The following is a 22550-nucleotide window of genomic DNA, read 5'->3' as shown; positions in this document are numbered from 1 at the left end:
TATTATGTATTATTTTTGTTAGTACATTAACTTCTAACTAATATAATTTTAACTACTAACAATATATTATAAAATGATACAATTTTTCAGAAAAATAAATAATATGAGTAATATTAGCTTTAATTTAATCACTTAAAAACGCCTGCAGCGCCCTCAAGATTTTTGAGAAGCCGACGACGTGTCCTTCTTTCTGTTGTTTCCGAAGTGGTAGGGCAACATGGCAAAGTTAATGTTATTTAGCATCCTTCTTGTTTTTCCTCTTCTAGTTTCAGGTACTATAAGCTTATGTTTTCATTATTTAATTTTAAATAGTTAAATTCTTTGCTTGGAAAACATTTTTGGCCTGTTTCATGAAAATAAGAATGCATCTTACTCCGTGCTTTGTCGCTAGGGGCCTAGGCCTATTAGTATAGGCTACGCAACGCTAGTAAGTGGGCCTAGATAGCCTAACTAAGAAGGGTCAATGAGACATAGGCTAGGCCTAGCTGCTACTTGGTAGTAGGCCCTAGGAGCTGTCTCTTATACACATCTAGATGTGTATAAGAGACAGGTTGACTTGTTTGTATTCCTGGGTTCAAACCCTGTCTCATTGTGTCTAAAAAAGTTTTAAAAAAACTCCACTTCCTAAGTTTTATGAAAAGATTTAAACTAACATTCTAGTTTTCAGTGTATTTTGTTTAATGTTTACAAGATATTTTTAAAATGTAGGCCTTACTCAATTTAATAAATTTGGTTTCAGGGCAAAAATGTGAAGGTGCCAAAGTAAAAGAAAAGGTGTATTCTACCAGTGATGCTGTAACATCTTCACAAACTGTTTTTTCTGTAGAATTTAAATTGGATTGTAAGAATAATGCTAAGGTAATTGAGCCATATTTTCACAATTATGTTTCATTTCTGCATACATGTTTTAAATTAAAGAAAAGAAAAATTTTGAAGAATTACAAATATTGTTGGAAAATGTGTTTAACATTGTGTTAATATCTTATGTGTTATTTCAGAATTTATTTTTAAATGCTGATGTTAATGGCTATCAAATGCCAGTTGGAAGAACTGGAGATAACCAATACCAAGTAAGAATGTATACATATATAGTCACGGCTAGTTTATTTATTATGTAATATATTTTTTCTTACAATATGAATATATTTTTATGATATAGTATAATATTAATATAAAGAATAATACAGTATAATATGTATAATATTCCTCCTTCAATCATAATATCCAATTCTCAGGCCCAAAGTCCTGGAATAACATTCCTTTTAAAATTTCAAATTCAGATTCAAAAATAAATTTTACCGACAGGTTAAAAATACCATATGCTTTCCAAATATGTCTAATTTTGTTTTCTTTTTATCATTTAGATTTAGGCTATTTATGGTTTGATGGGTTTTAAGCTTGTGCATTGTGTCTTTTCCTTTTTTGTACCTTCTGTTTTTATTTTCCTTTTCTTTTATCTTAGCCTGTCTATTGTCTTGTATCATTTGTTTCCTGCATATATACAGTTTCCTGTATATATGTGGGCAGCCAATCTCAAGCCTTTGCTTTTAGGAATCTTGCCCTTCTTATTTTTACCATGAATATCAAATGTACCGTATAATAAAAAAGATAAATAAATGTACTGTACATGTGAATAAATGAATAATCATATACTATTACTGCTGGTCTTTAATATACTGTTTATAGTATAAAGAATATAATATATTTTTATAATTATAATATGATAATACAATATAACATATATTGGTATAATGGAATACTCTAATCTATGTAAGATAATTTAATTTTATGTCTTCTAAAAATTTAAATCTTGGGCAAAAGAAACCTGTGTTTTGCCCAAGCCCAACCAACAAAAAATCTTTAAAATCTAGGCCCTCATTTTTTTTTAATCAAAGAAAAGAGCCCAAGTACTTGTATGATCTTTGAAAATGCCAACTTTGAAAGCTTGAAATAATGAATTTGATACCTTAGCCATGGAATTTAGCCCATTGGTCACAATTTTTACCAACCGACTAGTACATGAAGTGATTGATGGTGTAAAGAGGGAACACTATTGTTGATACCACCACTGATATAGTTATGGTGGGTGGAGGTAGGCAGGGCCACCCAGCCTTGAAGTTTTCCACCCAGTCTAAAGCTAATTTCATGGCCCTCCACCCATCCTTATTAACCCACTTTTCCATCCTTAAATCCACTCTTATTATTTAGAGTTTATTAATGTTATCACCTACCCACTCTTAAAATGTCTCTCACCCACCCTAGTTTTCTACCCTGTACCTCTTGCACTATCCACCATTTAAAATGTTTACACAATGATTAAAGTGTAGCTTCAGAATTTAACATGACATAATAATAATAATATCCTAAATGCAAACATGAATTTATTCTTACTATAACCCTGAACTACATGATACCAAAGTATAATGTTTTCATGGTCAGAATTATAATTATTGTCCTATAGGTCAGTTGGTTGGAAGAGCACAGTGCAGCTAAAGCTGGTCAATATGATGTCAAGATATTTGATGAAGAAGGATTTAGTGCCATGAGAAAGGTAAATTTACAGACGGCAGAAGCAGGTACCCTGGCTCTCATGCTCAGGATCAGTTCCCTATGTCATGAATTTTTAAATAAACATAAACTGCTGTTGAGCCTATATTTTAACAATACTACATATGTGTGTGTCAGTCATAGATTTACACAATATGTCCACTCAAGAATTTCCAGCAGTGTGTTTTTTTTTTTCTATTTCCTCCCATCAATTTTAAAGGCACTGCTCATTTATAATTTACCATAGCCATCACATTCAGTCCTCCCTTCAAATTCATATTCCCTTCCATGAATGTATGTCTTTTCAACATAATATTCAGTTGGTCATACATTTTGGAATAATTTATTCCCATTCAATTATCAAAAAAGAAGATTTTCCTAGTACAGTATTAGAATTAAAAAGCAATTGCTGTTAAATTTTGTTTTAATTAAGTGTGTTTGGAGCAGTGGAAATGTTTTGGTTTTCAAAACCTCGAGATTAGGATTTCAGTGCTTTCACTGTGCATTTCAATTTTGTCAATGTTTATACACCAGTTAAAATTATATATAAAATGTCGGCCAAAATGTAAAGATTCATCACTAAAACTATTATAAATTAAAATGCAAAAAAAAAAATGAATAAAATAATTGAATTAAATTATAGGCAGTCTTGTTTACAGTAAATAGATAAAATTTAAAATTTAGTGTTCTGTGCTAGCAATCATGATTAACATTCACATTTTCATGATAATTGAAACATTTGATGAATGAACATTTGTTGATTTTTTCTAGGCTCAACGTGATGGTAAAACAGATTCTAAGCCACTAGTTACAATTCCAGTCATCCATAAGGTAGAGTATCCATAATATCATAGTCTTTAAAGCTAACGTTAAAACAGCACATATTTGTGAAATGATGATGAATGCGCTGCTATCCACAGCATTTATTGGGTCTAATATAAAATATATCAGAAAATTGTCTTTAGTACACTACAATTAATATAAAAAACATCAAAGAACATCAAAACGGACAATATAAAAAAAAATGCAAAATAGAAAAATATCAAATTCAAATACAATGTACAAAAGGGAAAATTTAAAATTCATAATATCAAAAAGAATTATATTAGAAAGATAAATATTATTATTACAAAGAATTACATTAAAAAGTCTATATAAAAAAATTACATTAAAAAGTCTATATACAATAAATCGAATATCAAAAATAGAAGAATTTAACAGTTACCTAGACACCTGATTATTAAAAAATTTAACTGAAGTAGGAATAAATGATTTACTGAATCGGCTGGTTCGGGTGTAATGTGATCGAAGGCGAAGTGATGAGGGAAGGAATTGATATTCTTGAAAAAGAGGATGGGAAGGTTGGGATCGAATACGTGTGACCATATTTAAAACAGCAATTTCGTATTTAGATTTAATATCACATAAATTTGTTGAAGCAATCTTACTTGCTCTACGTGTGATTCTACCAAGAAGACTTTGGTCTTTAGTACTAAGATTATGTCATCGTTTATGTTTTTGACCTCCTTCACCATAATGAATGTTAATCTTATAAATGGTATCCATTTATCTAAAATTCAAGGAAGAACAAATCGATTTGAATGATATGAAATCCCATTTATCATTGATAAACACCTATATTGGTCTATTTTTTAAAATAACCAAATAATATCAATCCAAATTTTTAAAATTTATTTTAAGGTACATTTCATTGAAAAAAAATTGTTTATATACACTTTTTTATAATTTGTATTAATTTAAATAAATATTATGTATTCTTATAGTTAGTCTATGTGTCATGCGTAATGTTTATATTTTAAGGTGTTTTAAATCTTTAATATTATGTGTAATTAGCCCCTTTCGGATAAAGCTGCAATATTGCGGTAAGCACGCCAGCATGGGTTTCTGTTTGAAGAGTCGATAAGCTAATATGCCGGCTTAATATAGACAACCTCAGCACCTAGTAATATTGCCGCAATATTGCGGTAACGTTTACTGGCTTGCTCTGTCTGAAAGGGTCAACTCGATATTGCGGCAATCAAGCCAGCGTGTGCATTTATGCATAAACAAAGGTTAAAGTTAAAATAATTGAGCGCGGTGGTATTAAATTTTTTTACTTTCGTTTGTGGGTTGTAAAAAATAAACCTCCCATTTTTTGTCGCCATTGTTTAGCTACTCAAAGTGCCAATCTCCTTTACCTTAAACGGTTTTGAAGTGCATGTTTCAAATTGCTCTAGCAGAAATAAGAACATTCTGTTTGTGTAATGCATGTACAGCACATACATAAACAGAACAAAGTAACATTTACACAACAACAGCTGTAAAGAGAGCTGAGAGAGAGCAGTTTAGCTCAGTCAGCTAATCTGGTGGTAGCCACTGTGTGTGCGCCGAACCGTGGAGATCTGTAGGTCCCCGGTTCAATTCCCATTGCTGCCTCTCCTTGTATTTCAGCTGGAGGGCTGAGATACAAGTTACAATAGCGCACCATCTTTCGGATGAGACATTTAAGCCGTTGGTTCTGTGTGCATTGATGGCCCATGTGCATGTTAAAGAACGCAGTACATTATTCGGAAAAAAGTAGGTAATTGTCTGCCGGTGTACTGCCCAATCACCACCTGAAGGACCCCATCAAAAAAAAGTCTTTTTCTACACTTTCGTGGGCTTTTGTTGTTTACACCGAATAAATTCAATCCAATCCAAGTTTGATTGGGTGCCATATTGACAAAATTGTAAACAAAAAATGTTCGCCCTCTGTGTTTTAAACTGCCAATATTACGCCATTCTGTAGGACCCTTTCAGACAGAAAAGTGTTAGATTACTTACCGCATTATTGTGGTAACAAAGGCGTTGTGTGAAAGGTTATAGACTGTTATATTGCGGAATGTCTATCTCAAAGGGGCTTAATTGACTTAATTCAGTTGTAGTGTATTACTTTATTACCATGTCAATTGTTATTGTAATAATAAACCAAAATGAATAGTAAAACCCTACTGTACATTATACCCCATTCAGACTAGCATCGCATTGCGATTGGTTGTAGCAATTGCGACACCCAATCGCAAAGTAAAATCGTAAAATAGTAGTCGATATGTAATCGATATCGCAATTGTTACCCGTTGCGATTGGGTGCTACAATCTTTATTACTCCGGATTACCACGGAATCTGATCGCAACAAATCACAACGAATTCCACAGGCACTGTTTGGCTGAGGTCAGGCAACATAGGCCTAGACACCGGAGGCCTAGGCCCTAGAATGTAAAGTTTGTTTGTGTTGGTCTGAATGCGTTCGCTGATTGCGATCGGGAGTAATCAGTTTTGGATTACCACCGATTACATCGCAACCGATCGCAAGAGAGTGTAGTCTGAATAGGGTATTAGTTGATATTTCAAATTTCACACTAGCACTCAAAATATCCAAAAATTGGCATCTTGACCAATTTCAGGTTATTGTAGCTTTTGTTGAAAGAATTTTCTGTCAAATATCAATTACTAAATCTAGCTAAAATTATTGTTAAAATATCAATATTAAACTACTGATTTTGCAATCGTTGGAAGCTGTTTTCGTAAAACCTATATGGCAATCTTCATAATTTCACTACAATGCAAATAGACGTTTGTACTACTGACATGTTGACATGTACTGAATGCTCAGTACGTTCCCAAACAATTGCGGAAAAATATGATTCGGGTGGGAATGGAACCCACAACCTCCATATAACTACCCCAGTGTCTCAACCACTCCACCGAGCTTGCCCTTTGGTGGTTACAATACTCAACCAAATGAAAACTTTCTATTATGGAGTAATACATGTAAAAATTAACACTAGCAACAATTTTGATATTGGAAATCAAGCATCATAGCCACCAAGCTACTGTAACAGCTCCACTTGTCTGTTTACTAACATGGACAATGCATCCTTAAAAACGTAAATACTGGTACAGAGGTTGTGGATCAGTCTCTCAATTTTGGGGTTGGGGATTCAAACACATGCTGCAAATTTTGCTAATGTCCTTATTTTAATTACATTGAATGCTATTTGGTAATTACATATTATGTATTGCGGCATATTCATAAATACTCTCAAGAGAAATGAGAAAAATTTCAGTTTGTGCCAGTTAGCCAATCAGGGACCTAGTGATTACTACAACAATAGTTTATAATAAGTTTCAGTTTCATATTATAGCTGTGACATGATTAAGAAAATGATTAAAAAAAAATAACATTTATTGGTTTAGTTACATTATGATTCATGTTAAATTTACTCTTGAGTCTTAATATATTTTTACCGTTTATAAATATTGTTTTTCATTAATGCATTGTTTTTGTGATGGGACTTGCAAACCACAACAATAACATTTTTCTTTTGTTTTTTTAGGGTGTATCCAGTGGTGTTTGGGTCAGGACAGAAGTAGTAGTAACTGGAGCCAGTCTATTTGTATGGTACATGGCATACAGAGCTAAATCTAACATCCAGGCCTAAGAAAATACCATCTTTACCATTCAAAAACAAGGTCCACAAACTCTATAATTTTCCACAATATTACCTAAAATCTGAAGCCCTTTTCTCTCTTTTGATGAACTTAAATAAAAATATTGATTATTATTTAATAATTTTCAGAAGACACGTGAATAATAATAGTTTCTTTCGAATAATAATAGTTTCTTTGTGGTCATTGAAAGTAACATCCAAAATTAGTTTACAGTGAGTGAAAGCAAGTTCAACTTGGGGGTAGAAACAATTACAATTTGCCATTATTATTTTATTATGGGTTAAATCATGTAGGAATAGTCACATGTTGTTTGTTACTGCCTCAAACATAGCAGGATTCCCTGGGGTTCCAGGATGCTAATAATTTCAGTTTCTACAGGAAATACTCTTCGATGGGGTGTGACGAGGTTAGACATTAATGGGCTACAGCTTTTTGTGCATTGAACAGTAACATGTTACCATATTTCGTTTAAAAATCTCTCTCAACGTCCTTTTTAGATTCATTTCAATCAACTGTCACATTTTCTTGTGGTTGCCATTTTAGTATTAAAAGCCTGGTGAAAATTAACCTGAAAGTTATCTACTTATTTTTATTGTTTGTATACCGATCCTCTTGTGCATTAACTATCAAATAATTCATTAAAACATGTTTACTCTAGATCAATATCCCAACGTGAAAAGGATGGTGGCAGCTGGGGGCGGGAGGCAACTCCTTCTCTGTTCTCGTCGGGGAGAAAATCCACAATTCCTCGGGGAGAAAACAAATTTATATATTTTTTACATTATTAGTAGAGCAAGACTTACCTTGTTTAGCGAACTCGCTGCCCATCGATAATGATAATTACGAATACAAATTAATTTTATTTTTGGCCAATTAGCGCACACGCCGCCACGAAAAGATGGAAGTTTCGGGGAAAAAAAATTAAAAGTTACTCTTTATTTTTATTACTTCTGCCGCTGCCTTGAAATCTCCAGAAATAGGGTATGTTTATTTATCCTAATTATATAAATTTAAAGCATTTAACCATCTCATTACTACACTGCTTGCATTTACCAATACTATTTTTATTTTCTCCTCCGTCTGGATGTTTTTGGCAAAACCATTTGCTAAATAGAAAAACAAAATGTTATTTTTATTTTTTTTCCACCCTCCTCTGATGGTCTTTAAACAAATAAGTTTGCAAAACATGGGATAAAAAAAGTTTTGCCTAAACTGTAAAATCGATTAAGCCTTTGAAACACTTAATTTATCATATTTTTCGAGGGCTTTGGCCCCTAAACCACATTCGAAATAGAGGGACGCCTGACCACGCCCACTTTGTTCTCGTCAGGCAAATTCTGCCGCCACCCCATAAACGTGAAAAGAATTCATTGATTCCATCAAACTTCCAATAAACTGTATCTTCCTCAATCCAAATTCAACATGTGCTACAGTGATTTTTTTTTAGCTCTGGAAACACTCCGCTGATTGATTAATAGATCGTTTTTGTATGGGCAGCCGTTAGGGCCAATATACTATAATGCAAGCGGGTGCGATTTCCAGGCACCATGAGGTCCATATTATCAAAATTCTCTCACCTTAGCCCAAACCATGGTGGGGCTGAGGTGATGTAGGCTCTAATGCACACCCTACCACCAAATCCTGCATCAGCCCCAGGCATACTGAGTTAAACACAACATATTCAGAATAAGGCTACGTTCACACACACGGCGTAAGCCTGGCGTAGCGTACATCTTTGTGGTGTGAACCTGGCAGTGGCATTACTTGCGCCACTCACAACGCCACTTGCGTGGCGTTATTAACGCTACCTGCAGACCCCAGGTGGTAACGCCAGTGATGCTTGATGATCTGACCTCGTTTCAAGAGATTGACCAATCACGATTGCAATACATTGGTTACTTTCATCTCTTTCCTGTGCTCTCTATAAATGAAATGGTAAAGGGGTTCTTTTTCTATTGCATTTTACTTAGTTTGCAATGTATATGATTTGTTGATTGTGTTTTGTAACATATTTCAACCTATTTAGACCTGCAATAACAATTGTTCGACAATGCTAGCTGAAAAATCAGAAGTAAAATTGTTCATTTAAAATACAATAATCATATAAGTTCACTTCGAACAATTCTCAGATTTAAAAGTTTTAATGATGCACTGTAAATATGTTACTACAGTTAAGAGCCCGTACATTATTTAAAACTGAAAACTATTCCCCCATAGACCTATATTACTACTAGTTAATATAGCGAACGCCGTTTGTGTAAACACTTTGGAATTCGATCCATGGATTAGCTTTACGCCGGCGTAAGCTACGCCATTCTTACGCCGTGTGTGTGTGTGAACATAGCCTAAAGCACTTACATTTCATTTGCTTAACATACCTTAATCCGATTATTAAAATAGAAAGCTTCGCTGTATGATAGTAGCAAAAACGCAGCGTACTGTTGTATGGCAGCAATAGATGACGTGCCTGTCCTGTCCTCTCGTTGACCTTGGTGACATGCTTTATTCTGCATTTGAAATTGAACTAAAGGAATCCCAGAAGGGTTTGTGTTATGACGGATATAAAACGATTAAGGCAATGTAGAAAGTTTTAGATTGGCTTTTATTAAAGACATTCATGTTGTCACATTGCAGTTTTAACATTAATTTAACAGGCCGCCTTGATAAAGAGCACAGTTTAATGTAGGATAACAATCAAATTGAAAGAAATACTTTTTTTTTTTTTAAATCTCTTTTGTCCACACTATCAAATTTAATGTACCAAATTTGTGTGGTGAGCCCATTATACAGGAATTTTGTTTTCATATTATGCCCAACTATGGGCATATCGAATTTATTTGTCATAATATTTTTACAGTGTGGACCATGAAACTCCATGTGTGGATAGCACAGAGCCTTAAAATAATTTAGTTCTTGCCAAGGACTAAATTTACATCTCACCTACTATCATAATCAATGTAACTTGAAATTGTATTATGTCGTGATCTCAATCCGTACGTTTCAATACCGGATTAATATATAATAAGGGGTAAATTGAGGAGGGGTAGTGTCTTATCAAAGCTCATAGAGGCAGTCTATTGCAATATGTGATATACACCGCACTATATTTACTATTAATATAGGCCTACATTAATTGAAGTACCGTATAATGTGTATTAATATTATGGATATGAAAGCTCTCAATGTTTTTAAGTGGTTGCTAATTGTAACTACGATTTTTTTTTTTTTTTTTTTTTTTTTTTTTTTTTTTTTGTGACAGCTTTTTTGTGACTTTTATTTGGGATTTGATTCCTGAGTCGCCGCCCTTCTAAGACATTTTAACTCTATATATTTATTTTTTAATCAAAATGTAATAAATAAAATATATCCTGGGCACGTACGTGTATAGGCCTACGTTTCGTTGGTGCATGCATGTATGTTCGGATGTGACAGTAAAGGACCCAGGGGCGGATCTGGGTTCAAATTTATGAGGGGGTCAGAATGTTTCCAAAAAATTCAAAAAAGAAAGGGGCGTCAAAGGCCTCCCCGGGAAAATTTTAATCGCTAGATGGCGGGAAATGAGCTTTCCCGACTTTTGATGTGTCTTTTAATGACTTTTAAGTACTTCAAAATTCAAAGTTTCCCCTCATGGAAACGGGCAGGAAAACTTTCTCATTTTTATTACCTAGTAAATAGGCCTATGTGTGTATACTTAAACATATTCTATTTTCCATGAATGGATGAACCCCAAAGATAACGGAGGAGGGTGGAGGGTAGAGTTTTGATTCCTAGAAATGATTAGTAGAATGCGCATTTCCGATTTCTGAGGTGTCTTTTAATGACTTAGGAGTCATTAAAAGTTTAGGTTTTACCTCTCTTGAAAACGATTCAATGAATTCTGACTTCTAATTTTCCCATTGTAACAACAAAAATTCAGCTCACGGGTCCTGAAAAGGTAGGTCTAGATTCTTTTTTTTTGTTTTTTTTATAATGCCTGTCTCTTATACACATCTAGATGTGTATAAGAGACAGATATAGATAATTATTTAATAATAGTTTGGGAGGAATAGAATAATATAATTGTACAAGACTAGACAAGAACGACTCGCTCGACACGAAAAATTTAGTTTATTATTTGTTTATTTACAAACATTAAAAGACCTCTGACTGCAAGCAATCGAGGAAAGACTAGACAAGAACAAACCCGCGCGACACGAAACGTTTAGTGTATTATACAAACGTTGAAACCGCTTTGTTTCGAGATTTGAGCATGAAGGCAAGGCAAAAGTAGCTTTCTTAGCTACGTTTTTTGTCCGCTGATCGGTTAAAAAACGTATTTTATTTTCATTTTATCACTGAAAAACAACTACTGTAAAATGTTTAGCCCATAAATATGATGTGTGTGAAGAAAACATTATTATAAACAATGTTTTAATTTGGACCTTCAAAAAGCAGTTAAAAAGAAATGGCTATGCAATTTTAGGGGGGGGGGGCTAAAGCCTGTTTAACCCCCCTCTAGATCCGCCCCTGACGGTACATCATGTCATGTCAATGGCACACTCCAAACATATTCCAGATTGATGACCTGTTTCTCATGCCCCTTTGTGTTTTGGAAAAAGAGAAACTTCCTGATAATGCTCTTTCCTCCCCGGGGTTTTCCCTCCAGGGGTATTTCCCACCGTGATTCCGAATATAAGAATTGTGGTGAGAATTTATTAAATATTAAGGTCACCAAAGCACAGGTTCATTTAAGGCATCTCGTTTGTAGGCATATAATTATAGAGACGATACCAGATTTCTGCCAGAATCAAGACGGGCATCACATGAGATAACACATCGTCTAGATCGTCTAGAGGTAAGTTTCTTCATGTATGCTTAAAAGCCTACCTACAGTTATTTTGCCATGTTGCTTTAGTTTTTATGTTTCCTGACGGAAACCAGAAAGTTTTATGCCGAGTACCTACGCACTACATCGTACGAAGGTCGTACAACGAATCCAACTCCGCTCCCTGTGAACGCTAGGCGACGCCGTCTGCGGATCGTCGGTGGCAGTCTGATGGATCCGTTGCTATTCGTTGCGTACTCCATAAAAAGCGCATCGGCTGACGACCGTTTCGCGTAGTGAGTGCCCGGCTGCACTTTTTTTTTTTTTTTTTTGACGATTCGAGGACTGCGACTGTCGAGTTAATCGGAGTTAATACACAAAAGAAAGTTTTTATTCTGTGTATTCCGTTCGTAGAGACAACAATTTCAGATGGTTTGAATCAACACCACCATATAAGTATGGTTCCCTCATGCGGTGGTGGGTGTAGTTGATGAATTAATATTTTTTTAATATTTTTTTTTTAAATTTAGGCCAACTTTTAGGCTATTATTTAAAAGAGCACATTTAGTCGACCCTACTAAATCCACCCCTGTCTGACGACATTACATGGTGAAGCAGACTTCTCCCCAGCAGATGTGGCGCTAGTAGGAGGCCAGATCTCACCCCATCCCATTAGGAAGAAAAACCAGACTTCGTCGGGGAAAATAATATATTATATGCTATTTTTACATACAGTATTTATGATTAAATAATTTGAAACTTCTAAATTGTCTTAGTTTCCGGGGATACGTCCCCGGCTGGATCACTTCCGAGAGATATTGAAGCCGCAGACCTTGTCCAGTTACGTTCTCGTCGTAAAGTCACCCCTCCCCCCATCGAGTACAGACCGGCCCACCCCACTTCGTCGGACAAATCCTGGCACCACTCAGAATAACAAATCGGCTTAATATTTCCAACTTCGGAATATAGTTAATTGTACGGTGATGTCACTGGGGAAAAAGTACCGGTACTATACTAGAAACATTATAACTCTTTTCAGATCGAATAGTCGACATTGGCGGAATATGTTTTAAAAGTTCTTACATCTTCATTCCACCACTGTCTGTACCAGTCGGGCGCGTAACATGGGTCAGGGGGAAAAGGTAATAATTTTTCCGGTTAGTAATTTATGACCCGGTATAATTGCAATATACGGTACCTCAATTGTCAATTTGTGTACCATTGGCGAAGTAGTTTGGGGCAGGGAAGAAGAAGTCACATTCTGTTCTTTCCTGGTCTTGTTGTTACTGTTGTAAATCTGTGCAAACCGCCTCCCGGTACTCCCTGTACTTTGCACCGTAAGCGGTCGAAATGACTTCGCATCCTATCTCTTCTCAACGATTTTTACAGCAGAAGCACATTGTTCTTCCCTTTGAAGTCATCTTAGAGCGATCCTTCATCGCTCTAAAAAATAATACGAGAATGTGTGTAAAACGCTAAGTACCTGCCTGGGAATGTGATGCAGTGGCGGATCCAGGAATTGGAAATATAGGGGGCCCAGGGAGGGACTTTTACAGATGGAAGGTCTATACCACCTCAGCCCCACTATGGTTGGGGCTGAGGTAAGAAAATTTACGATTATCGGCACCACCTCTAGATGTTTCCCCTTCTTACCCAGCCCTTACCAGTACGCCGGGGTATTCTCCTAGTCATCCCAAATGATGTCCTGGGGTCATTATATTGTGCACGAGCCATTGTGCCATAGGCGAGCATGCCGTTCGAACCATCGCCGATTGTATGGCTGATTGCGGCGCCCCTGCCTTAACCACACGTCCTTTCGACTCGGCCATTCGAATGCTTTGGCTGAGAACTCAGGGCCGGCGGAACGTTTTTGAAAGTGGGGGGGGGGGGTGCCCACTTATAAGATGATAGGGAATATGAATCATGCAGATCTGGAATCAAACCTAGGTGGTGGGGTCAACATTCCTCCCCCGGGAAAATTTAGATTTCTAGACGGCTGGAAATGACCTTTCTCGACTTTTGAGCTAGGTGTCTAACGACTTTGTTCTTCAAAATTCAAGGTTTTCCCCCTCTTGAAAACGGTAAGGTAAACTTTCTCATTACAGTAAATAGGCCTGTTATATGTGTATACCTTAAGAAAATGAGTAGTTGCATATCGTATTCTTTTTTTAATGAATCGATAAGCTCCAAAGAAAAGGGGGGTCCAGGGGTTCTCCCCCGGGAAAATTTTGATTCCTAGATGGCGGAAAATGAGCTTTTTCCCAACTCCTGAGGTGTCTTAATTACTTTTAAGTTCTTCAAAATTCAAGGTTTTCCCCTCTTGAAAACGGTCAGGTAATTTGTTCCCATTGTTATTACAGTAAAGGCCTTTATGTGTGTGTACATACATAACATTTAAAAAAAAATGAGTCGTTACATACGAATTTTCCATGAATCGATGAATCCCAAAAAGAAAGGGGGGTCGGGGGTCCTCCCCCGGGAAAATTTTGATTCCTAGAAGGCGAGAAATGAGCTTTCCCGACTTCTGGGGTGTCCTGTAATTACTTTTAAGTTCTTCAAAATTCAAAGTTTTTCCCTCTTGAAAACGGTCATGTAATTTTTTACCATTGTTATTCAGTAAATAGGCTTTATGTGTGTATACATACATAAACATTGTTAAAAAATGAGTAGTTGCATACGAATTTTCCATGAGTCAATGAATCCCAAAAAGGAGGTGGGGGGATTCTTCCCCGGGAAAATTTTGATTCCTAGAAGGCAGGAAATGAGTTTTCCCGACTTCCGAGGTGTCTTTTAATTACTTTAAATTCCTCAAAATTCAAGGTTTTCCCCTCTTGAAAATTATTATAATGAATCAGTGAACCCAAAGAGAAAAGGGATGTTCAGGTTCTTCCCGGGAAAATGTTGACTTCTAAATGGTTGGAAATGAGCTTTCCCGACTTCTGAAGTATCTTTTAGTGACTTTAAAAGTTCTTCAAAATTCAAGGTTTTCCCCTCTTCAAAACGGTCAGGTAAATTCTTCCCATTGATACTACAGTAGATAGGCCTTACAAGTATGTGTGTATACATAGGCCTACACAAAAAATTGAGTAGTTGCATACGATTTTTTCATTGAATCGATAAATCCCAAAAAGAAAGTGGGGTCCGGGGGTTCTCCCCCAGGAAAATGTTGATTCCTAGAAGGCGGGAAATGAGCTTTCCCGACTTCTGAGGTGTCTTTTAATACTTGTAATTTCTTGAACTCTTGAAAATTATTATAATGAATCAATGAACCAAAATAAATCCCAAAAAGAAAGGGAGGTTGGAGTTCTTCCTGGGAAAATGTTGATTTCTAAGTGGTGAGCTTTCCCGACTTCTGAAGTATCTTTTAATAACTTTAATTTAAGTTCTTTAAAATTAAAGGTTTTCCACTCTTGAAAACGGTCAGATAATTTTTTCCCATTGTTGTTACAGTAAATAGGCCTTATGTGTGTATACAAACATAAAAAAAGTTTGAGCAAGTTGCATACGTATTTTTTCCATGAATCGATAAATCCAAAAAAGAAAGGTGGGGGGGGGGTCCTGTGGTTCTTCCACGGGAAAATTTTGATTCCTAGGTGGCGGGAAATGAGCTTTCCCGACTTCTGAGGTGTCTTTTAATGACTTTTAATTTCTTCAAAATTCAAGGTGCCACCCCACCCCCCTCTTGAAAATGATTCAATTAATCAATGAACTCCAAAGAAAAAGGTCCGTGTTCCCCGGGAAAATTTCGATTTCTAGATGGCGGGAAATGAGCTTTCCTGACTTCTAAAATGTATTTTAATGTATTTTAAGTTCTTCAAAATTCAAGGTATTCCCCTCTTGTAAACAGTCAGGTAAATTTTTCTCATTCTTTATTTTATGTGTGTATACATACATAAACAAATGAGTAGTTGCATGTGTATACTTTTTGCCATGAATCGATAAATCCCAAAAAGAAAGGGTGGTCCGGGGGTTCTCCCCTTGAAAATGTTGATTCCTAGATGGCGGGAAATGGGCTTTCCCGACATTTGAAGTGTGTTTTAATGACTTTTATGTTGTTAAAAACTCTAATTTTCTTATTGTAACAAAAAAAAAAAAAAAAAAAAAAAAAAAAAAAACCACCACCCNNAAAAAAAAAAAAAAAAAAAATCAGCTCACGGGTCCTGAAAAGGTAGGTCTAGAATTCTTTTTCTTTTCCCTTTTTTTTGTTGCCTAAGGGAGGGGTCAGGACCCATGCCCCCCTCCCCCATATCCGCCAATATGAATTGCGAGAAAATGTAACTCGGTCGGTACTGGATAAACATTCTCTTTCCCATTCTTCTCCTCCTTCTTTTCTTGCATTTCCGATCATACAAAAGTCTCCAGACATTATATATATTTTGCCAAAAAGTGGGGGGGGGGGCGGTCCCCCAGACCCCGGTTCCGCCGGCCATGGAACTAACTAACTAAATGATTATACATTATTTGTGTTTCCAGTTCAAAGCAGCAACTTGATTTGAATATTACTTCCTATTATTTACCAGCAGCTACCTATAAGCTATTACGTAGCTCTATTAGGCCTATGTGTGTGAGCCCCCAAGTTGTATGAAGGAAGAGAGGCTGGCGGTGTAAGATCAGTGCTACACTGTTGTTAGGATTTTAGTAAAATATACGATCTTATAGATCATGAGACCCTTATTGAAATTACAGTAGGCCATGGGCGTCGATCGGTTGGGGACCTGTCTCTTATACACATCTAGATGTGTATAAGAGACAGGTGATGCAGTGGCGGATCCAGGAATTCCCTTCCCCCCACTTTTCACCAATCTTCTATAATTAAAACCCCACTTTTAAAAGCGAATGGAAAGAATAACAATTACGCATTACTCATGAATTTGGTCTGTTCACTTTTATAAGTGCGATACGTATTTTCTGGACTAAAACCGAGTAAAAACGCAATTGTTTAAACAATTCGTAACCATCTCAGAAACCCACTAGATAGATTTTATGGGTGCAACGACTATCAGAGGCTAAATTTATTGTGAAAACAATGTACTGAACGTTGTTAAAATTGGAAGCATGTATCCTTATTAGGCCAATATTTACAAACTGAAAAGTGCACAATTTCTACTATAAACGATTTATTCTTTTTGTATATTATTATGACCCGTACGTATATACTAGTGTTTTATATTATCTACATACATAGGATTACTGTTTTTTCTAATTTCAGCCTTTAACACGGATATGTCTACCTATTTCGATTAAGTGATAAGCCTACCAAAAGTTTACAAACTCCAGTGTTACGTTGACGCAGTCTCGCAATGACGCCATAATAATCAGTGGCAGATTCAAGTGGGGCCGAGCCGACCCTAATTTTTTCAAAATTATTTTTTTTTTAAATTATAATTAGAATTTAGGTCTTAGAGTGCCATTTTCGGCAATCTAGAGGTGTCATAATCATAAATTTCTTTCCTCAGCCCCAACCATGGTGGGGCTGAGGTGATCTATTTTTTCAACGCGCAAGTCCCTCCCTGTCCCCCCTCTAATTTGCTTTCCTGGAGCCGCCACTGATAATGATAAATTAAGTAAATCATGACCTTTATGTTTGTGAAATCAAAATGCTAATTAATGTTTTGTGTGCTCCATATCTCCCTAGTCCTGTTTGATCGTAAATTGGACGGTATTATTTCCACTCACAATAATTTATCGCAATATTACTTACACAAAAGTGAAATTCAAAAAGAGGAGAAAAGCAAAAACCTCTTGGTTGATATTAAAAGTACTGTGCATGCAAAGAGACTAAATTAATGACTGTTTTAAGTTTATCTTATTGTTTTTCATAGTTCGAATTTTTAATACGTTACAAGCTAATCAGTTGATAATAAATCATTATTTTTATGAATGTTAGTTTGCACGAAATATATAAGCGGGCATAATTATGAATAAAAAGGATAATTTTAAAAACTTGTTATGATGAGTATTGTAGTGGCAGGTTCAAGGGGCCCAGCCGGCCCACCATCACTTTTTTTTTTTCGAAATTTAAAAGTGGAGAAAAATTAAAATTATATTCAAATTCAGTCCGAGAGTGCTATTTCCGACTAACTGGAGGTGCCATAATCTTGGTCTCCAACCATTACTTGGGCCTACGGCCCAAGGCTTTATTTTACATCTCGTGCCCCCTACTTTCAGACACGGATCGATGCCCTTGCAGTAGGCCTACGCAGATGAATCTCACCTTCTGATGTGGGTTATCTCTTCCTGTTTCAACGGAAATGTTTTCACCTGGACAAAATTAAAAATTAAATTCCTTTCGTTTTTTTTGCCGATTACCTTCTGACTTGGGTACATTGATGACACCATCGTCTAGGAGCGCATCGACAAGCAACAGAGTTAGTGGGCTTCAGTCACTTGCTGATAAAACCTGTGCATGGGCATAAAACAATTTGAGATGCGGATTTGCTCTAAACAAGTCAAATCTAACTTTTGGGTGTCATTATTATGATATGCCCAATTTGAATCTATGTGTAAGAGGGCTAATTCCAGGCAAGACAAATTGCGTAAGCCAGTCACAATATGCTGCACCAGTATGGGGGACCAGTCTGACCAATTAACACATCAAATTACGCTATTTGAACAGGCTCAGGAAAGATCCTTCAGAGTTATCCTTCTTCATTGTATGATCAGGCAGTTCAGATGTTAAATATTATTATTGCTTAAGGACAGACGTACCCGACTGTGCAGGGAATTATTTTCAATAATTGAAAACAGGTTGGGCACAGTGGTTGTGGTTCTGCTTTTCAAGCTTGAGGTCGAAGGTTCAATCCCTCGCTGTCTGTATTTCGCTTTGAATGGCTTCCCTACTATAAGTAAATCCAGAGATGTGAGCATTTTAATGTTTAGGTGTATAAGAACCACTTTTTGAGAAAATCGACTTCAAAGATAAACTAACCTGTACAAATAACATGACTAGAATAACAGAATATGTGCAGAAAACACTGTTTTGGCAAGAAAATTCACTTACAAAGTATACAATCATAAAATATAAGTATAAAGTTATTCAAAAACATTAAAATCTAAATTTTGTAAAAAATATTGACTTCGGCCTGTTTTGGTGAATATCTCAATATGATTTCACCATCGATGCGTCTCATTTCGTGGTGAGACCTCACCATATTTAATAAGTCAACCATTATTACTATTACCATGAAACCAACTATGGCTTTCTCCCTCTTCCTAACTAATCTAGTTTCATACAACCGTAGACACATTATTCCTGAATATCCTCTGCATAAATGCAACACTAGTAACACAAACACTTTACATTAATTCTGGTATCTTTTAAGGATGGTGAATTAAAATATAGAATTAAAAAGTTTAAAGATATTAATTAACAATTTCTAGTATTAAAAGTAATTAATATCTTTGCATCAATTTCCCTGCACAGCTAAGCGAGTTCTCTGGGTTCTAAAGAGCTTAGTGATGTTGTGTAATGATATTTAATGGTCGTATCTATGTATGATGTTAGACTTCAATTTATACTTTTTACTGTATTTCATATGAATTGCAATACATTATTCATATAATATTAAGTCTCATTCGCTAATGCATGATCAGCCTTAATTTAATTCCAATTGTGAAGTAATTCAATAGACTGTATGTATATTCTGATAAAACAGATGTCCAAGACTGTTAAAGTATGGATGTATAAAACTGGTTAGAGTATTGAGGAATAAGAGCATCGTCACTGGACGATCTTATTTGTATAGTTCCTATTCTTGGCGTTCAGTTGATCAGCGGACGGATAAGGATTACGTGTTTCCGAACAGCAGACAATTAGGCCTACTGTGTGTTCAATTCTATCCGACTCTATAAGGCCTACAACAAAATACAGACTTTTATCAGACTATCGCATGCATATAGTCTACATAACATGGTAGAGATTTTATAACAATGCTGAATTGACGTCCATAGAAAAAATTGCTTTGGTGAGTGACACCAATTTTTGTTAAGTAAATAAAACCTGTGTTAATTAATTGAGAGAGATTTTAGTACACTTGTTTGTTATTTGTTGTGCTGATAGCATACCACGTCTTCATGCAAAGCTTTGCTCTTTGCGTGGGTTTTGGGAGTGTGGGGAGGGGGGTGGTGTTGGTGAGTTCATAGAATACGTAGATCTACAGTATTTAGTTATACTACACTCTTAATACCGGTGTTCGAACGACACAACTAGGTCTTGAACACCGACTGGCATTTCCTCAAGAATTTTATTAGTAGGATTGTATATACATGCCTTTATCTAACACATTGACTTTATATTCTACTGTCCCGAACGTTATAATCTTGGACTTTTTTCAAGGACCAATAATGTAATTATGATTAGTCTTCATTGAACGTAGGCATCAAATTATATTTCCCATGTAGACCTATTTGTATAACTACAATTATATTCCAATGGAAGTGTACGAGTCTGTCCATTTCCCAATGAGTTTATATCTAAACTTTGTGCTCTGATGGGTTTTTAAGCGACATGCTTTAATCGCACTTAACGTTCACGAGAAATCAATTATTACATCTATATTGTTGATAGTTGTGAGGGAATAGGCTTATGTTCTCAGACAACATTGAGGATATCTCTTTAATTAGTTAACTTGATGTCTTAACCATTAATCGTACTTTCAATAATTCCATTTTACAAGCCGAATAGGGTGCGATAAGTTTTTAAAGGAACGCCCAACCATAAAAATTAAAATGAAAAAAGGAACCCGAAATATTTGTATGATGTTTTTCAGCCTTAAATTAAATATTTTGATAACACCTTATTAACCATTTATAGTTCAATATTAAATATTTTACCATCAGAAATACATGTAGTGGGATAACTTAATAACTTATTGAAATACACAAAGGAAGAAAGGAAGCAGTTATTTTCAATATAATTTTGTGGCATTTTAGCACTATACTATTACAATTAGTGTTCGCATGTTTTGGAAAACGACAAAATAAACCACTTGTTCTGAGCGTACTTTGAAAATTTCATTTGAATTCTATTAATCAAGTGAGGCCTGGACCTACCATTGAATAAGACTTTGAGCCACGATAAAAAAAAAAAAAAAAAAAAAGAGCCACGAAAAAAAAAAAAAAAAAAAAAAAAAAATCCTGCAGGTTGACAATTCCAGTCTTGATAAATGTAAATTAATAAATAGGACTACATTATAGGTATAGTGCTTGATAATTACCATACGTTCGTTTTTCTGACATACCTGTTCCCTTTTGAATTTTGTTACAGACGTCTAAGACATCTTTTGAAATATAGGCCTACTTTGTATTTTAGATTTTTGTTTTGTATTGTAAAAATTGTAAACGTATTCCTCCATGCATGAACAAAGAAAGTGCAATTGAATCCGTTTAGACAATAACTATTTTAAGCAGTAGGTTAATAATAGAGGTCAAGTTTAATGTAAAAACAAAAAGAGATACCCATTTCGAGATCCATCAGAAATGCACGTGCTGTAAAATATCACACTCAATTAATTAATTACAAAAAATCATTTGTTCCATGTAAGCCATATCATTGCGGAATATTGAAAGTCATCACAATTATAATTAACGATAATTTGCATATTAAATTCATAAGACCTTCATGATACTGCGTAGTATATAGTTTTTTTTTTTCTTATGCTAGCACCTGGTTGACAGCATTTCAAAATGTCTCTTTTTTTTAAACTCGTCACATTAAAAACCACGTTTCCCAATCCGTATGAAAATTGCGATAGTCAGAATCACAAGAGAGGATCATTGATGGACTGTCACTGTACGTCCTTGTCTGGGGTTTCAATCTTCCTGCTTTGTCAGAAAGTACATTACTGTAGTTTTATTTTCGCTTCAAAATTCATATAATTTCCTTTTCTAAAATGTAAAAAAAAACATAAAGGTGAATTTTGTGCCAACGTATTTTAAATTCCTTCAAAAAATTATTGTCTCCATTAGATATTTGCAAATTATAATTTTGCAAATTAGAATTATTATGTCGGCCTTCTTTAATGTGTTTGAATAAGATTAACTAATAATCACTTATGTATCTTTCAAAACATCGGAATCATAATTCAAAACAAATTCAGTATTGTATTACATGTTTGTTGCATAAGCTCAAAATATGGAACATATTACTAGAGTACCCACAGGATATAGATGCTTCGAAGTTTCGATGAATCTTCTTCCCAAAGAAAGTCTAGCAATAATAATAACACATGCTACGTGTGTTGGGTTTCCTGGATTATCATTAATTTTGCGTGACCAGCTGTATATGGTCTAACCATTTTCCGCCTCACCTTTTAAACTTGATTTTAGAGTGTAAAGCTTCTCATGGTTATAGTAACCAGTATTTAATCGGGCCTATCACTATGTTTGTTGAGATAATTTCAAGTGTCTACTGGTAAACATACGAATTCAGTGTGTAACGTTGTCACAATCAGTTCATAGTGGAAAATAACTTGATGATTATAGTATGTTATATATACGAGAACAAAAAGATGTCCAAATTAATACAGTTATTTTCAGTTTAAGTTAATGAGACTTAAGATGTTTGAAATGGAAGTAATTTATTAACTAAGACCCACACACACACATATATATATAGGCCTTTGTTGAGATAATTTCAAGTGTCTATATATATATATATATATATATATATATAATATATTATGTAGGCCTATATATTAAATATACACA

General features: G+C 35.2%; 2 protein-coding genes across 4 annotated transcripts in view; both read left to right on the top strand.

Annotated features, from left to right (window-relative positions):
• The first annotated feature begins 146 nt into the window (after window positions 1-146).
• Window positions 147-7606, top strand: LOC117114434 (translocon-associated protein subunit delta-like). Its single transcript, XM_033258099.1, has 6 exons — window positions 147-272; window positions 740-858; window positions 999-1070; window positions 2462-2551; window positions 3319-3378; window positions 6925-7606. The coding sequence occupies exons 1-6, from the start codon at window positions 218-220 to the stop codon at window positions 7027-7029; spliced, it is 501 nt and encodes a 166-aa protein (XP_033113990.1). The 5' UTR covers window positions 147-217; the 3' UTR covers window positions 7030-7606.
• A 4145-nt stretch (window positions 7607-11751) lies between these two features.
• LOC117114442 overlaps window positions 11752-22550 on the top strand; it is a 20301-nt gene continuing 9502 nt past the window's right edge. For 2 of the 3 annotated variants that reach the window (XM_033258112.1, XM_033258110.1), the window contains exon 1: window positions 11752-11873. The gene's annotated coding sequence lies outside the window, so the exon portion shown is untranslated. Of the gene's footprint in view, window positions 11874-19652; window positions 19808-22550 lie in introns of those variants that run through there. The other variant, XM_033258111.1, reaches the window with a different exon arrangement.

The sequence above is a fragment of the Anneissia japonica genome, unplaced genomic scaffold (assembly GCF_011630105.1).
Source record: "Anneissia japonica isolate Jap-2015-1 unplaced genomic scaffold, ASM1163010v1 scaffold3845_len455572_cov173, whole genome shotgun sequence".
In the NCBI taxonomy this organism is placed as follows: domain Eukaryota; kingdom Metazoa; phylum Echinodermata; class Crinoidea; order Comatulida; family Comatulidae; genus Anneissia; species Anneissia japonica.
Note: the sequence above shows the minus strand (reverse complement) of the source record. Positions and strands in the feature narration are given on the sequence as shown.

Coding starts and splice junctions, on each gene's coding strand:
- LOC117114434 (XM_033258099.1), top strand. CDS start 218: ATGGCAAAGTTAATGTTATTTAGCATCCTTCTTGTTTTTCCTCTTCTA. Junction 859..998: donor ATTGTAAGAATAATGCTAAG/GTAATTGAGCCA, acceptor GTGTTATTTCAG/AATTTATTTTTAAATGCTGA. Junction 3,379..6,924: donor CAATTCCAGTCATCCATAAG/GTAGAGTATCCA, acceptor TTGTTTTTTTAG/GGTGTATCCAGTGGTGTTTG.